We start from the raw sequence: 17,946 nt of genomic DNA on the forward strand, positions 1-17,946 counted from the left end.
TGCAGCATAGTCACGAAAAAATATGTAATAATGTATGCTTGGGTGTGCTGGAAGCTGAAAGAACAACAGAAATTCAGTAAAACATCTGCTATTACAGGAATCAGAAGCCTTGGTGGGAACACAGAGAAAGAAACAGGACTAGAACAGAAGAATCTACATTTTATTTGGCTTATATGTCTATGTGTGCACTGTTCAATATGAATAGCTACCAGCCTCACGTGGCTCCTGACACCGAAATCACTTAAAATTAGAAATCCACTGCAGGGGTCATACTAACCACACTGCACATTCTCATCAGACACACAGGGTCTCTCTCGGCTACTATGCAGGACGGATACAGGTGACCACAGACAGCTGTACTGGACAGCACTGATGACAGTATTTTATACCCTGTGCTTCTACAGCTGCCTGACAGGGTTGCTACTGCAAAATAAATACTTAGCATGACCCACTGAACCCAAACCAAACAAAACTATCTCAGAGTTGAAAAGGAACTAGTCTCAAGGACGTCATGGGCTCTGACCAAAGCAGAACAGCATCAGGTGAGGAATTCAGGAAGAACTGCTATTGCTTCTCAGTATTGCTTATTGTTACAGATTGAGGAAACCACAGCCAAGGGAACATGAACGCCCCACCGAGAGAGTTGGCATCAGAGTTCAGAGGGGAAGCCTGGAATTCAATAATTCCTGGCTTTGCAGCAGGATATGGCTTGTAAGAGCAGCTCTGTCACTCACTAGCCACCATCTCTGACTCTCACTCTCCCTATCTGCAAAGTACAGAACAATTATCCCAACTCTGCCATTACTGTCACGAGGACTGAAGAGATGGGGGCATCTAGAAAGTACTCAGCAGGGGAACCCGCCAGCCACGTGAATGCTACCTGCTGTATTAATAGCAAATACATTGCTCTTTATACCACACCACAAACCCTGACTGGGAAGACTGGGGCCACCACAAGCATCATCGTCAGAGAGCTGGTAAGTATAGGAAGGAACAGTTTGGTAAAGAGTGCCAGGGGAGCAGAATGAGGAACACACTGTACAGCAGTAAGGGCGGAAGAGCTCCCACAATCCCATGCAGCAGCAGCAGCAGCAGCAACTCTACCTTGAGATGTGCAAAGGGAAATGTATCACGTATGTGTCTGTGTGCTCTCATACCTCAGTAGGTGTCTGAGGAATGGAAAAGATGTTTGCATTTCTATGACCCTCATGCTGAGTCTACCTGAAGAGCCTGATCTAATAGATGACCGTTCTGTCAGCACCTCACACAGCTACCCCAAGACAGACTCATCCAGGCCTGCTTCCGACAGAGGGTTCTCAAGTCTCCAAGGCTTCCCTGAATGCCTACTGTGATTGAGCCCCGACCTCCTGCCTCACGGGTATGACATCCATAAAATATGGGGACCACTCACTCTGTGGATCCATATACTTCCCCCAGAAGGCCACCATGCATGAGATAGACAGATGATACAACACAATGAGACACTAATAGGAGAGGCATACTCTAAGTGAGCAGAGATTTCTGTCAATTCACTGTGACCTCAAATGCCTGTTTCCTAAAATGCTGTGGTTACAAAGTGAAGTGGCCTCCATAAGCACATGTGGTTCAGCACCTGGTTCCCAGCTGAGTGGATGGTGCTGAGGGCAAGGCTTTCAGGAGGTAGAGCTTTGCTAGAGGAAGTAGCTCTTGAGGCCAGGCCTGGACGCTTCATAGGTTGGCTTATTTCCTTTTCCCCTCTGCTTCTGGATCCATGATGCAGTGTGACAGGCCAGCCTGGGGCTCTGGCTGCCATGTCCCAACCATGATGCACTGTATCTCTTCTGGAACTGTGACCCCAAAGAAGCCCTTTCTCTCTTGAGCCGCTCTTTTTTTTTTTCTTTTTTGGTTTTTCGAGACAGGGTTTCTCTGTGTAGCTTTGAGCCTTTCCTGGAACTCACTTGGTAGCCCAGGCTGGCCTCGAACTCACAGAGATCCGCCTGGCTCTGCCTCCCGAGTGCTGGGATTAAAGGCGTGCGCCACCACCGCCCGGCCTTTGAGCCGCTCTTGTTAGGGAGTTTTCTCCCAGCAACAAGACCATGAAGAAGCTCCTGAGTCTCCAACTCGCCTTTGCTGTCCCAGCTGTACTGTGGTGTCTCCAGGGAAGAGGAAAGCATCAGATGGTTCTGCTCAGCTACAGTGTACATCAGTCGGGGAGGCAGGACTGTGCTGGGCCCCAACCCATCTGCAACCATCCAGATGTGGGAGCTGAGACAAGCAATGCTTCACAGCCTGTATCTCTACCTGGGCTAGAAAGGCACACCAAGTTCAACCTATGTCCGTCCTCTCCCCGAAAGGGCTTTGCTCTACAAGTCCCAGCTCCTTTGGAAAACGTTAGGGCTCTGTGTTCTCACTATCCATGCCAACTCCAAGCTCCTTACGTAACCAATGCCCCCTGAGCATCCGAGTATGAATGACTGAGGAAGAACACAAGAACCATGGGAGTGATCCACATCCAGCTCCAGCTCTGTGATAGCTAATTGTATTTCCCAAAGAGCCACGAGAAATTAAGGTTCCCTGAAAACCTGAGGCAAACGACTAACAAAATGTACACTTGAATATTTGCTTATTGCTTCATGGTTTATAAAACACTCTTACATTCATGGCATCATCTGACAACAACCTGGGGCAGTAAACCCAGAACACGTCATTTTATTTATTTGACAAATATAGACTGCCCAAGGATCAAGCCAGAGTATAAACATTTTTGGGTATTTTGGGGGGTATTTCTTTTTTGAGACAGACTTTCAAGTATCCCAGGGTAGCCTCAACTCACTACATAGCCAAGGATGACCTTGAACCCACGATCCTCCCATATCCACTTACCAAGTGCTAGGATGACAGGCATACACCACCACATCTGGTTTATGAGGTGCTGGAAATCAGAACCAGGGCTCATGCATGCACACCAACTGAGCTGCATTACCTCCACAGTATAAAGATTCTTAAGTGCTCTCCCTACCCTGTCCTTCCTCACTCAAATGCTGCTGTGTGTTCCACACTGGTAGTCAGTAAGGACCACAAGGAAGCACAGCCGTGGAGAAGATGCTCATAATGACCACCTCAATTTTCCCGGGTAAAAAAACGTTCCTCACTCAATCCCATTGTGCTCACTATGGCAACACATTTTGCTCAGCAGCCATGAGCAACCTTTCCAGGCCAGCTGGGTCTCCTAATGCGGTCCATAGACGATGTCCCTACATGGCCTCCCTGCACCTGTGGTCGACACTCCCCCCACCCCAAACATCTGGTCCCTCTGAATAGCCAGAGGCTCTGTGATCAACTGCTACAGCAGCTGTTTGTTTGCCAAGGTATCTCTGATTGCTTCCATTCCTGCTACCCATGGCCAGTCTCCTTACCCTACTCCCAGTTCCCCACTTAGATGACACCAGATACCCGATAAGAGGGCTTTCTTCCAAGCAGCAGTCTGCAGCTGCAGGAGACGGCCATCAGCACTGACAGCGTTCCCACAGAGAGCCACTGCAGCATGGAATGGAATTATGCAACTAGGCAAATTTTAACCTTCCCCTTCTGGTCTCTGCTCATTGGTCCATTCAACTGGGGCCTTGGGGTTCTGATGGCTACGCAAGGGCCTGGCCTGGCATGGTGGCATACCCCTTTAATCCCAGCACTCCAAAGGCAGAAGCAGGTGGATCTCTATGAGTTCAAGGCCAGTCTGGTCTATATGGTGAGTTTAGGACAGCCAGGGATAGGTAGAGAGACCCCGTCTCAAAAAAAAAAAAAAAAAAAAAAAAAGAAAGAAAAGAAAAGAAAGAAGGAAGGAAGTAAAAGGTAGGGTCTGGTTTTGCTTCCTTTAAAGTGGTAAGAGCAGCCTTTTTGCTTTAGCTGCCCTTTGAGGGCACACTCAGGCCTCACCTAATACTCAGGACACTGAAAAGCAGCGGCAAGAACAGGAGGTGAACAACGTTTTGGGAAGAAAAGTATATGGAGGGCTGGCTCCTAAGGTGGCCATCCAATAAAAAGTACCCCAAAGCCTGGTGCAGAGACTTGATCAGGCCAGTGCCGAGAAGAGAGAGTTTCACTGATGGAAAGGCCTTCACGCAGGAAGCTCCACGCAGGAAGCAACCACCAGAGCCATGCTGACAGCCTGATACTGAATAACCAGTCCTTCAGAATAAGGCTCCAAACAGCGGCCGAGCAAGCCCCGGGCAATGGACTGGCAGACGCCAGACACTGCTTTAGTTAGGGATTTGGTGCAACGAAACAGTTGGAGAGGCCTACTTTTATGGATTGGGCTGATGTGACAGGAAAAGGTATCTGGAAAGGGCAACAGAGAAGTTAAGGTTCATCACAGGCTAGAACTAAGATGCTAGCTCTAAATTTGAACCAATTCTAGATCCAAACTCTAAAAAAGGACCAAAGACAAGAGATAGACGAGGCATGGGGAAGGGCTGCATGGATACCAGCTCAATGATGCCAGGAAAAGTGGGTAAGACCACCGAGCAGACAACAGAACTCACTAGCGAGCAAGAGATGTGCGTCCAGTGGACGATAAGGTGCAGAGATAAACATGGAGAACTGGCAGAGTCGTCCAAGCAGCCAAGACAAAGGGAAGGAAAGGCCCAGACACCTAACGTCATGGCGCCCTCTCCAGTTTGCTGTGAATGAAACGACATTCCGGGCAGAAGAGAAGCTGGATGCTTTGGCTTCTTATGTCACGCCGCCGCCGGAGATTCTGAACTTCCCCCAGGATGGAAACCACTGGAAATCAAGGACATCCCTGTAACTATCAGCTGAGTGCCACTGTGTGCAGAGCAGTAAGCAAGATGATGGGGGCACAGTAGTGAACAAGACCCACCACAACCCTGAGACCCTGCTTCTGCGCACATGGCTGAGGAAGCAGGAGCCAGGGCTCACTCTCTTCCATATTCTCCAACAGTCTTCCTTAAAGCAGGCATCCAGTCAGTGTTCCTTAGAGAAATCTGAAGTTTTTGTGTTTGGATTTGGATTGTTTGTTGGCCTTTTCTTTGGATGAAGGGTTTGGGTTTTTTACGTTTGGGGGTGTTTTGAGTTCTGTTAATTTCTTTCTTGTTTTCATTGCTAAGGATGAAACACAGGGCCTTGGGCAAGTACTCTACCACCAAGGGGCAGCTCCAACCATGTTTCCTCTCTTTTCTAAGGATATTAAAGACAAACAAAACAAGAACATGGACAAATTTTTATTTTCAGTCTTTACTTTGGCAACAAGGTGGGGACAGTTAGGTGGGGACAAACTAGAAACAATGGGTTACCAACTGGAGCACTGTCAGTCACCAACTGGAGCACTGTCAGTCACCAAGTGGAGCACTGTCAGTCACCACGGTGAGGCAGGTGATGATGGGGGTCCAAGCCAGAGAAACACTGTGAGACACAAGCAGCTTTAGCCCTTGGCCAGCCAACTCTTGCACAGCCCATCCAGCCTTCCTCTTACTAAGAGCTGCCTCCTTCAAACCCTCCCTGCCTTATTTTCATCCTAAACTTCTATAAGATTTACTCTCCTCCTGGGACAGGCCAGTTTTCAAGGTCAAATGCAAGAAAAGATGGCTGGTCAGCTCCAGGGTGACCCTGGGCAAGGCCTGGGCCAGTCATACTTCTGCAGAGTGTACTGGGGACAAATGAGGTCGCAGAGGCTTTACATCAGTGCTGACAAGTTTCCTTTGCTGCTGAGAAAGCAAGCCAGAGACACCCTGGGTATGGACACTGGTGGCTTGGCTCCCTCAACAGGAAGTCACTCTGTCTGGACCCGGGTGGAAACTGACTGTGGAGTACTGAGTATCAAGGCTCCATGGCTTTGATGGGCTCTTATTCTAAGAAGCATTCACCATGAGATATAGGATCGTGCCTACAATTTCAAGTGACTAAGACAAAAGGGCAGCTCTAACTCCTACTTAACAAAACCTATCTCTGAAACATACAGTGGGCTTTGACCCAATAATGGCCCTCTTACATAGTACTCTGCAGTGGACATATGCCCTGATTTATTTCATTTGCATCTTTTAAAATACTTGGGGTAAGGTTACTTTGCAGATGAGAAAACTAAGGCTGAGAAAGACTTGGACAGACACAAAGCTATGTAACTGACAGTTATGGAGCAGAAAGTCCAACCTAGGTCTTGTTCCATGTTCAAGACACTGTGTGTCAGCCCTCACCGCCAACTCCAGGCAGCACAATGCTTTGCTATAATCATGAGTTAATGGTGCAGTCCTTACCAAGACCGTCCTTGTCCTAGCTCTCTTCCTCAGAAGATGCTGTCCCCAGCCTGGAGAGGGCCACTAGGCCTACCCACCACCCAGTAAACACAAAGATAGCCAGAGACGAAGCTGTTGAGGAACAGGACAAGAAGGAGTAGAAAGGGAGGTGGTGTCTGAAAGCCACGTTCAAGTCCCCAGTCTACCAACTCTTTTGTGACTGGGAAGGAGTGTGAGCTTTCTCTCAGGACTTCAGTTTCCCCAGCTCTAGTGCCTCCCTAAGCCACGGCCTTGCCACCATTGGCACTAACAATGGTGTCCTTGACCTCGCATCTCTAGACAGCCACTAGACTGTGCTAGATGAACCCACTATAGGACAAGGTCAGTCAGTGGATCCTTCTGGTGGCTTCAGCTCCTGCCGTGAGCTCCTCACTCCAGTAGACAATTTGGTGTTTGATCTAACCAGGAAGATCTAAGCCACCCACCCACCATAAGCTCCTGCTCTTGTTGGCACATAACTACTAACTACATACATTGTGCCCAGACTGGCCCTAATTATACAAAGATAAACAAGGCCTTGCCTTTCCTCAAAGAACTCCAAGTTTAATTTAAAGATCCACATATTAGTTACTATATTATTAGTAAATACTGCATTGTAGAACTGGCACCAACTTCATCTTTTATTTGTGAATTCTCAGTGCCTTGAACTGTACATGGTCCAGTAGGACATGATAAATATTTTGAAGTAAATAAGTAAACATACAGTAGGATCTCAGAGGATACAGTTTACCAGAGGCACTCTTGTCTCTGTCTCAAAACTTCTGACTTTGGATCCCCTGGTGTTCTACTCCTAGGCTGAAAGAAGATCCCTCCTCCTTCCAGGAACTAACCCCTTCACAGCGATCCTCACTCTCATTTCCATGGTGGCCAGGATCTGACTTCCCCTCCCTCACACACCGCTGGCACAAGCTTTCTCTCTCTCACACACACCCTTGCTTCGGCCTTCTGGCACATCTTGGCTTCCCTGTGCTAACTGAAGCAAGCCTGGCTTCCTGTCAGGATGCTGAGCCTGTTCCTATCCCCATTGGCTACTTCATCTCTGCAAGGGTCACACACACCTGAAGCCTAAACCCCCGCCTACCATCACCCACCAGTTGCCATGTTCCTGGTAGCCTCACCATCACCAAAGCCAGTGGCCTTTTTCTCCATACCAACCTCTCTGACCTCCCAGCTTCTGGGACACTGCTGTGACACTCTCCCCTCTCCTGTCAATACTCAGTCTGTCTGGCTGCTGCTCTTCCTCTGCTTGCCTTCAAATACAAGTCCTTGCCAAGATTCCCCTGCTACTTACATTAGCTCCCCTGAGAACTAATTTAACGTCAAGACTTCCAATTCAGGAAGCCTTTCCAAGCACCAAACCCACCCCAACCCTGCAGCATCCAACAAAACCACAGGGACTGAAATGTCAGGAAAGAGAAGGTCTCCGTGGACACGGCGCAGGACAATCCTATTTTCACCCTCAGACTCTCTACAGCCTTTGTCGTGTTCCGCTTGTCCAACAGTGAACTTGACCCTGCTATTCACTTACAAGCTCCCAAGACAGGAACTGCTCCACTCACCTGCGCTCCACCTGCTCATACGGTGTTCAGAGACAGGCATGTTAAATAAAGCATCTGCAAAGGTGAACGGGTGTGAGCATGAAGTGTTAAGTATGAGCCTCTTCACCGGAAGCCCCAGATGTGGCAAGTACAGCACAGAGGCAAAGGCTCTCTGTGCTGGCTCTGCAGGCCACTGGATGACCAAATGCCTCAAAATATGAAAAATGCTTTCCTTCCTTTCTGAGGCTGAAGAGCACAGCCTAGAGGAAAGGAGAGGTAAAGGGGTACACGCCTCTAATTCATGCATTTTCAGTCTGTTCAATCAGTGAACACCCATTGCTCCAGTTAGCTTTAACTGTCAACTTGACACAGCCTGGAGTCAGGAGAGATAAAAGCTATGAATAAAGAACTGCCTAAATCAGATTGGCCTGTGGACGTGTCTGTGAGGGACTGCCTTGATTATGAATAGATGGAGAAGGGCCCAGTCCGTCTCTAGGCATGTGGTCCTGCACTATGTAAAGAAGCAGGCAGAGCATGAGCCTATATGAGTCAGCAAGTAGCAATCCTCCAGAGTTTCTGCGGTACCTTTCTTGTGAGGGAGTTCCCTGGTAGGAGATAACACTGTGGAATAGCAAATATTCCTGCCTTCAGGTCCCCGCAGTGATAGATGGTGACCTGAAAGTGTAAGATGAAATAAACCCTTTCCTCCCCCGTCCCCCCCCCCCCCCGCCCCAAAATTGCTTTTGACCAGAGCGTTTTATCCCAGCAACAGGAAGGAAACTGGGACATCCACCAAGCACCTCAAAGGTACCAGGGACCGGTCTAGATACTGAGACTGCAACTTTCAACATGAAAGACAAGGCCTTTGCTCTCCGAGACCTCACATTCTCGTGAAAAGAGCAAGATGCTAAAGGAAAAAGAGCAGGCAGCTGCTGCATCTACCTCCTTTCCTAGTCTCTCTCTCCAGCATGGCTGCCCTGTTTGGAGGCTCTCTCCTGCATGTCCCGATGGGCAGGGCCACTGTCAGGTAGTTTGCTCTCTCTCTCTTTCTCTCTCTCTCTCTCTCTCTCTCTCTCTCTCTCTCTCTCTCTCTCTCTCTCTCTCTCCCCCCCGCAATGCTACAGCACCTATGTGCTGGTTTCTAATCCCCACTAGAACGTGCTTTGGTTGTTGGTTGTTATAGCCGTGGAGAGGGCACTAAAGGCCCTGCTCCGGGAAAGATCTAGGGCTGTCGGGTCCCTAGAGTCCAAAATCTCAGGTTCCTCTGGCAACAGCACTGATGCGTAGGGGTTCCTGCCAGAGAACCACTCGGGGATGCTTTTTTTCAGGTTGTGTTCAATTCTGTCAGAGCCCTCCGGACTCAGCTGATTGCTGGTGGTAGATTTCTGTGTTATTTAGGGCACTGAAGTCCCACGGTCTTGACACAAACTTAAAATTAGAAATGCATTAAATATAGGAAAGGAGGAAGGTCATTCAGGAAAGGCAGCCTTCTGGGAGAGCTGCAGGACAAAGGCGCCCTGGAAACTTCCAGGTTCATTAATGGGTTTTACACAGCATTCCAGTGGTATTTCTCCTTCAGAAATAACACGGTGGAAAGCGTAGGGGACAGGCTCAATCCTCAGCTAACACAGCTGAGTGAGTGACTCGGCAAACTAAAAATAGCTCCTTTCCCACCCGCTCTGACAGATTTCACTTCGACCCTGTGCACAGGTTGATCCTCTGCAGCTTCTGTCCTGCAGCAAAATGAGAGCTGGCGGTACCTGAGCTGCAGAGCGACCCGGTCTCTGTCCGCCCCAGCTCTTGTTCAATTCCACAGCTCCTGCTCCCATGGCGGTGTGTGAACACATGTGCATGTGTGTGCTGAGATTTGGTGCTCCTCAACCAAACGTGGGCAGAATTTAAACCAGGAACATGACTCAGGGCTGTGACTACGGGCTGAGCCCAGGCAAGCCCTCAGAAACCCTGGCAATCAGGTCATTTGTCTTGGGTCCTCTCCTACATCCTAGCAAGCCTCTTCGGGCCCCAGTGTCCTTGACTGTAAATGGAAATAATCATTCCTCTTGAGGCCTAGGTCACAGCACCATACTGGCATCAAATGAGTCAAGGTATGAATGTGCTTCATCTCTGCTACTGTGCCAGGGAATGGGACAGGCCAGACAGGCAGGTACGAAGCAGACTTGTGTCCAGGCACAGGAAGGCACGGCAGCTTTAGTTCACACTCACTCGGCCGGCATGCAGTGTGTCTGCCACACACCCACTTGGTTTGGAGAACCTGGGTCAAACAACAACGCCTTTTTGCTAGTGTCCTCAGCACTAACCATCCTGTCTTCACCGCTTCCTTGCCCCTGTCTCTACAACACTTTACACTCCGCAAAGTGCCATGTTTACTCGGGTACTGGGAAGTTCTCTGAACGCCAATGCTTATGGAGTGGACGAAGGAAAGGACAGAAAGAGGTAAATGTCAGCGAGACCCAGGTGAGTGGGAAAGGTAGAACACACGCACGCACGCACGCACGCACGCACGGGGGGGGGGGGGGGCGCTAACCAGGACCCCAGAAGGGCAGGGTCCCTGAGTTTGCACAGGGCGTAACAACAAACCACAGGCATAGAAGCCAAAGCTGAGCTGCAAGCCCTGGGTAGAGCACGCAGAGAGACGGCACCAAACAGGACAGAGCAGGAGCCCTTCTGAGGCTGCACGGGCAGCAGAGCATCAGCTTAGGTCCTTCAGCCCAACCGGACCGGAAACCATGGGAGAGGCCAAAGAGACAAAGCAAGCCAGCATGGCACTGAAGCCCAGAGCTTCTAGAGGAACTAGCATCCCCAGGTCTGTCAGGGTCGAGCTGCAGCTTGGGATTAGGGACCTGGGCTTCAAAACTCAGGAGCCCCAGAAGCCAAAGTCATCATGAGCTTCAGGAGTATCAGAGCCAAGAAATAAGAGAAAGAGATGAAAGAGACTCTTAGATCTTCAAAACCTGTCAGAATCATCTAGACCAACCCACATCCTGGGAAACTAAGACCACAGGAGGAAAAGAACTTACCCAAATTCACAGTCAGGGAGGACAGAGTAAGACCCAACACTAAGCCACAGTCTGGTTTTTACCCCAGGTCTCCAAAGGCAAGCCAGGTTATCAACTCCAGCTGCTGAGGCCCCTATGCACCCGCTGTGAGCCCAAGTACTTCTCCCCAACTGTGAAATACAGGGTTCCACCTTAGGGTGCAAGTCAGAGCCAGTGCCCATGGGAAATGTGCAACATCCCACTTGGGGCTTAGGAAACAAAAGGCCACTGTGATGTGTACTCAGTCTCAAGCAAATAAAGTCACTCATGCACTGTGCTAATGTGCGCATGGAGGTGAGTTCTGACCACTGTGCAACCCTGGAGTTGCCCAAAGGAGACTAGAGAGAACCAGAATGTAAAAACAGATAGTGGGGGAGACACGCAACCTCACCATGTTAAAGGAAGTCCACCCAGACTGTAATCTCAAGTAAACTCCATCCCCAGAGGAGACATCGCTCAGAATAAAAGAATCTAGACTTCAGGGTATTAGAGGCTGTGCCACCCAGACTGCAGAAACTTCCATCCAGGAAAGGGCTCATGTTAAAAGGATATGCTTCACATAAAGAGAAGGGATGCAAGTGTTGCTGGCACCTTGAGTCCTGCTCTACTTTTAAGACCCCATCCTGGGCCTTGCACTCTGTAGCTAGAGTTTTCCTGCCTTGCCCACAGTCAGGACAAATCTTTGTCACCCACCAGTCCCACAGCTGCTCACACCCAACCAAGTAAACACAGAGACTTATATTGCTTACAAACTGTATGGCCGTGGCAGGCTTCTTGCTAACTGTTCTTATAGCTTAAATTAATCCATTTCCATACATCTATACCTTACCACGTGGCTCATGGCTTACCGGCATCTTCACATGCTGCTTGTCATGGCAGCGGCTGGCAGTGACTCTCTCTGCCTTTCTGATCCAATTCTCCTCTCTGTTAGTCCCGCCTATACTTCCTGCCTGGCCACTGGCCAATCAGTGTTTTATTTATTGACCAATCAGAGCAATTTAACATACAGACTGCACTCCTTATTCATGAAGCTTTGACCAGCATGCGCAGACTCACTATGAAGATGAAACACCCGTTAAGCATCCAGCACATTGACTTATAAGAATTTCTAGCAACTGTGTGCTCACTTGTGCTTGCTCACCAGAAAAGAAGGTTATCCTGTAGTTCAGCTCCACCTGCCCATGCTTCCCCTCCAGACTGGGCCCTTGTTCTAGATCCTTCTCTGCAGGTGTCCTATGAGGCCTCAGCACAGACAACTCACTCTTTCCTCTTATCCTTTGGACATGAAAAGTAATTTATGGAAATTAAAGGCAGTGGTCAGCTGTGTGTGCCACAGTTATGTCCCTTAAGGTCAGGAATTGTCAGCTTACCCCAGGATGCTCATGCCTCTTCAGATGTCCCTACAATCCCCACTCCATCCAAGTCCCTGACCATGGTAGCATCTAGCTTTGTATGGCTTTTGTCTTCTCTAAGGCAAATCTGCCCCAAACCTACCAGCCTCTACCAGCCTAGCAACCTCACTCTCCCTGGGCCTCTGGCAAACAGATGCTAAAGAAGCCAGACGTAGACATGGACAGGAGACAACACAAACCCAGTTTACAAGCATGTGGTAGCCTGAACCTGCATAGGGACCTGAGGACGCACATCAGCCCCAGAGCCTGGAGCAGAGAAGAGAGCTCCCAATGAAGCTGCTAAGGGGGCAAGGATTCAGGCCCATCCCTTATCTTGCTCCTAAAAGTCACACATGTTGGGCCTGGTGGCACAGGCCTATAATCTCAGCTCTTTAAAAGGCCAAAGCAGGAGAATCATGAGTTCAAGGCCTGTAGAGACAACTTGGTGAGAAACTATCTCAAAATACAAAGTGAGGGGGGAAAAAAAAGGACTGGAGATATAGCTCAGTGGCAGAGCACCTGCCTAGCACATACAAGCACAACAAAGCCCTAGGTTCAACCCCAGTACCTGTACCCAGTCAAGTCCTATCAGGTTCACAAGGGCCATGTTTGTACTGTCTGTGTCTGCAGCAGCGTGGCACACTGGGCCACCACAGGTCATGGGATGCCTCTTGCAGAAGAGAAGGTAACTAAATCCCCACTGCCTGCTAAGAACTATGCATGCTATCCTCACCAACACCCTGTGTAAGGTCCCTCTCAGGAACTATGACCTGCATCTTGCCAGCAGAACAGAGACAGAGACATGGATGAGGCTCCAGTACCTTTGCTACTGTGCCACCCAAAATTTCAAACAACACAAGAGGGACAAGGAATGCTAAAGACTATCACACTACGCACCAGGCCCTCTGCAACTGAACGCACTATGCAGAAGAGATTAAAGACTCCATTCTCTCACTCACTCACGCACAGCCAAACAGAACCTAGTAGACATCACAGAGATGCTCAAGGCTGTTGCCCTGGAACTTCACCCCCAGGAGTCTGTCTTAAGGAAGTAGTTCAACCACCTTTTACAGCACAGTTCAATGGTAGTGACGCGAACAAATAAATAAAATAAAAAAAGGAAATTACTTGTCTAAAGAATGGTTTACAAAGTCTCAGAACCTTCTAGTCAGTAATGTTTGATAGCCTTTAAAAAAACTTCTGTGAAAGTCTATTCATTGTGTGTGTGTGTGTGTGTGTGTGTGTGTGTGTGTGTGTGTGGTCACCTGTACGTCAGAGACCATGAATGGAAGTCGGAGGACAACTTGAGGGAGTCAGTTCCCTCCTTCCACCATGTGGATTTCAGGGATCAAACTCAGGTCAGCAAGCCTTGGTGGCAGGCTTCTTTACATACAGAGCAATCTCACTGGCTCTTTGTAGTTGTTTTAAATAATCATTCTAAGACCAAGAGGAAACAAAACAGCATTTGTAGTAAACAAAGACCGGAATCTCAAATACTAGCTCTATGACCTTTTACAGGTATGAACTCATGCACCTGCAAAAATAATGCACTTTATTAGGGTGGAGACTGAAAGTGGGATTACTATTATTGCTGTGTACACACTGTCTTTATGGTGCTATTTATCAGTCAAGGGAGACGAAGAAAGAAAAGGAAAGCCTCAAGCTTGTACCAAGGAAGGGCTCAGGAGAATGATGGATAGGATGTGAAGAATAAACAGAACCATCCTACAAACCCAGAAGGAGGTAGCCAGGTGGCCCTGGGGAGGGGAAGCCCTCCAGGTGTAGAGAGGGTTGTAATTAGCCTCGTGCTAATTACAGAAGTCTTACTAGTTTATTAATTTTTCTGATAGACTCTGAATGAAGACTGAATTCCTTCATTAAACTAACTCTAGTTCAGAGACAGAGTTCTTAATGTCCATTCTTCTAAATCCCCTAGGACTCAGTTTTGAACTCAGATTTCTTTAAGGGGATGCCCACTGGGAGTCTGACCATGCTCTAGTTGAGTGTATGGGAAACACAAATTGGATTTGTTCTTTGTTGTTGCTATTGTTTCTCATTTTTTTTTGGAGGTGGGGAGTCATGCATGCACGTGGGGGGGGGGTGTTGGTCACAGGGGTGGGGGCAGACCTGGGAGGACTATGATGTGAATGACTGGGGTGCATGATGTGAAATTCCCAAATATTCAATAAAAACATTATGTTGGAAAACAAACCAACAAAAAGACACCAGTGAAGTAAAATTTAGTGACAGAAACATACACCCTGGAGAAATTAAGATTCCTGCCTTAAATAGAGAACTTCAGGACATTCCAGAGAACCAAAATGGCTTGAATAAGCAAGTGGACTACAATGTTTTCTTCACTGGGAAATATAGACAGAGGTGCAGAATATTTAGCTCATATTTAAGGCCTCCTAGGTTGGGTTTCAGCTACTCTCCAACTCTGATATTACCTCCTCAGGGCTCCAAGCCCTAGCCAATTTAACTGTTAGCAGCCCCATATGTTTTCCTCACATCCCACCCCATATGACTCTGTTCAAGCTGTTACGTCCCTAAAAGTCCTCCTCTCTCTTCCAAATGCTTGCTCGAGTCCCATCCATCCCTCAGGGCATACTCAAACCCACGCCATTCTCAAATCCAAGCCAATCCCTCCAATTGAATTTAAGTTCTCCTGCCAGTAGACCTGGAATACTGGACTGTGAACCTCCCTAAATGAGTTACACAGTCTGCATTATGGTGATGGACACCTAGGAAACCAAAACCCAACTTTTCTACCATATTAAAACAGGTTCTTGTGAGCAAGGACCCCTTCAGATTCCTATATGAACAGATCATAACACCTGGCGCACAGTAGGCCCTCAGGAAACACTTCACTGTGAGACAAGGAAAGCACCACACTGCCTCTGTGGGAAGTCTCCACTTACCTTGGCTGCTCCTGTCAGGCAATGCAGGGGTGAAGGCACACTGCTCTGTGGCCTCCAGAAGGTGAATGGTGAGTCTTGCTCGCCAAGTTTCTGGTCTTCTTCAGGAGACTCCAACCTCCTCCCTAGCTGGCCATAGTCTGCTCGGCCCCAGGTAAACACCTTGCCAGTTTCTGCAAATAAACATGATTTGAATGAAGGCTACATTCTCCCGAGATGCTCTCAAGGGTAAGCAATGGGTTACTAGTAAAATTGCGAATGTTTATTTCATTATGTTCCAATAAAGAACATGAGCATTGGGCTGAGGGGATGGCTCAGATTCCTCATCATGAGTATGAGGACCTGAGTTCAGATCCCCAGAACCTATGTAGAATCAGATGAGGGAGTTCACATCTGCAATCCCAGCACTCCTAACGAGACATGGGAGGCAAAGAAGGGGAGTACTCAGAAGCCTACAGGCCAGGTAGCCTGGCACACACAGCAGTAAATAAGAGACTGTCTCAAACCAGGGAGAAGGGGAAGGCCACCCGAGACTGTCCTGTAACCATGGCACACATGGGCCCACACTCTCACAAACATGCATGTGTGTGCGTGTGCACACGCATGTGCGCGCACACATACATTCAGATTTTTTTTTTTAAGAAAAGAAGGAAACCTTGAATTTTCATCTGTTCACGTAAGTGGGAATTGAGGTTCGAAGAAGCTAAAGGACTCCCCCAAGAACCAACAAGTCGAGAGGAGCAGAGCCAGAACCAGAGGAGAGTCTCAAGCCTATGATACTCTTGCACAGAGATGACTTCATGGGTAAATGCCAGGCATGCTGGTGGCCCACCCACTCTCTCCCAGACCCACCACCCCCTCCTTCTGCTTTGCCCAGATGCCTGGTCTCAACTCTCCTCCCTCCTACCCAGTCCAGGGGCCTTGTGTCCTGACTGAAGCTTCCCATTCCTCAAATCTCTTAGAGCTTTCCCCTAACTCAATGCTGGTCTCTTGTTTGCTGCTCCTGGTAACAGAAGGACTCCTGCCTTACCCAAAGGAGCAATCCTGACAGTCCAAGGCAAGCGTATCTGTGTGCTAGAAGGAAGGGAGTGAGAGGAGAAAATTGTAGAGCCATTGGAAGCCAGAATTGCCTTCAGTTCCCCAGCCCCGTGTGGGAAGCCAGCCAGTGGGACAGATGACAGGAGGAAATGGGGTTTGGAAAAGGAGCAACGGCCTTTCGTTCCCCGGATAAGAGAGATCGCACCAAATTCATTCAGTTGTACCAAGTGCTGCCTTTGTTATTCCAACAGAATTGCAAAATCCGACGAGGCATAGATTATTAACAGATTCTCTGCAATAAATATGCATAACCATGTGCGCCATATAAATTCTTTATCTGTGTTTATTTTAACAAAGAAAAACTCTGCTTAAGAAACAAAACACCACGTAATGCATATTAAATCCAAGACAAAGTTACTGTGTTTGGTATCAAAGCTTCATCTGGCCCCACACGAAACATATGGCTTCCAGTGTCAGCTAAGAAACAGCCCGAGATGACGGCAGAAATGTCAGGGGAGCAGAGACATATGGGGCTCTGCAGGGGTCCGTTCTTAGGTTCAGCCTGCTGGCAGACACGAAGGCAGATACACAGAAATACGACTCCCAGGCTTCCTAGGAGAGGGACTGTGGTGGTTCGAACAGGAATGGCCCTCATAGGCTCCTATATTTGAATGCTTGGTCACCAGGGAATGGCACTATTAGGAGTTGTGGCCTTGTTGGAAGAAGTATGTCAGTGGAGGCAGGCTTTGAGGTTTCAGATGCTTAAGCCAGGCCCAGTGTCTCTCTCTCTTCCTGCTTCTTGCTGATCCAAATGTAGAACTCTCAGCTACTTCTCCAGCACCATATCTGCTTGTGTGCTACCATGCTTCTCACCATGATGACAATGAGTCTACTAAACCTCTGAACTGTAAGCACCCCATTTAAACGCTTTCCTTTATAACAGTTGCCATGGCCATGGTGTCTCTTCACAGCAAGGGAACACTGACTAAGACAGGAACCAAGCATGCACAGCCCACAGGGTACTGGGAACACTGTGCAATTGGGAATGGGGCACTGGGAGCACTGGTCCCTGTGTATCCATGTGATAATCCTTTTGCTGCAGCTCCTACCCTTTCCTAACCCAGTGCACTACCACTCCAGCTGCCCTTTGTAACCTGGCAATTACAGCTCTACTCAGCCTAGATATATACTGTTGGTATACCTAAGAACCCTTTCCTGAACCCTCAACTTTCCTAGAAAAGATGAAACTCACCACCTTTGTGTTCCCTAACTGCCACGCTGCCATCTAACAGTTAAGAAAAGCAAGCTCAGAGAGGTGGCCCGGTCAGGGGCACACAGATGCTGCACCTCTTCAAGTGGTCCAGCAGGCTGCATCCGTTATGGGTCCAGTCACTATAGAATCATGAAATCCTCCTCCCTCACTTACGTGCATTAGACTAGAAATAGTCTGGGCCCAGTTGGCCAGCTGCCCCTCTATCTAAGCTGGTCAGAATTTATAATCAGACTGCCTTAGCAAGAAAGTCCTGAAGATGACCACTCTGTGTGTGTGTGTGTGTGTGTGTGTGTGTGTGTGTGTGTGTGTGTGTGTGTAGGCACATCCAGTATCTTCCTCGGTTGCTCTCTACCTTATTTTTTTTTTGAGTCAGAGTCTCCTACTAAACCTGGGGCTTGCCAGTTTGGCTAGACTGGCTAGCCAGCAAGTCCCAAGTGTCCTCCTATCT

At 48.5% G+C, this 17,946-nt stretch overlaps 1 protein-coding gene across 1 annotated transcript in view; it reads right to left on the reverse strand.

Moving 5' to 3' along the window:
- Sergef (secretion regulating guanine nucleotide exchange factor) overlaps positions 1 to 17,946 on the reverse strand; it is a 214,906-nt gene that overhangs the window by 148,257 nt on the left and 48,703 nt on the right. Inside the window, 1 exon segment of the mRNA XM_059274441.1 lies at positions 15,191 to 15,360. Coding sequence (XP_059130424.1) covers positions 15,191 to 15,360 — 170 coding nt within the window.

The sequence above is a fragment of the Peromyscus eremicus genome, chromosome 1 (genome assembly GCF_949786415.1).
Source record: "Peromyscus eremicus chromosome 1, PerEre_H2_v1, whole genome shotgun sequence".
In the NCBI taxonomy this organism is placed as follows: Eukaryota; Metazoa; Chordata; class Mammalia; order Rodentia; family Cricetidae; genus Peromyscus; species Peromyscus eremicus.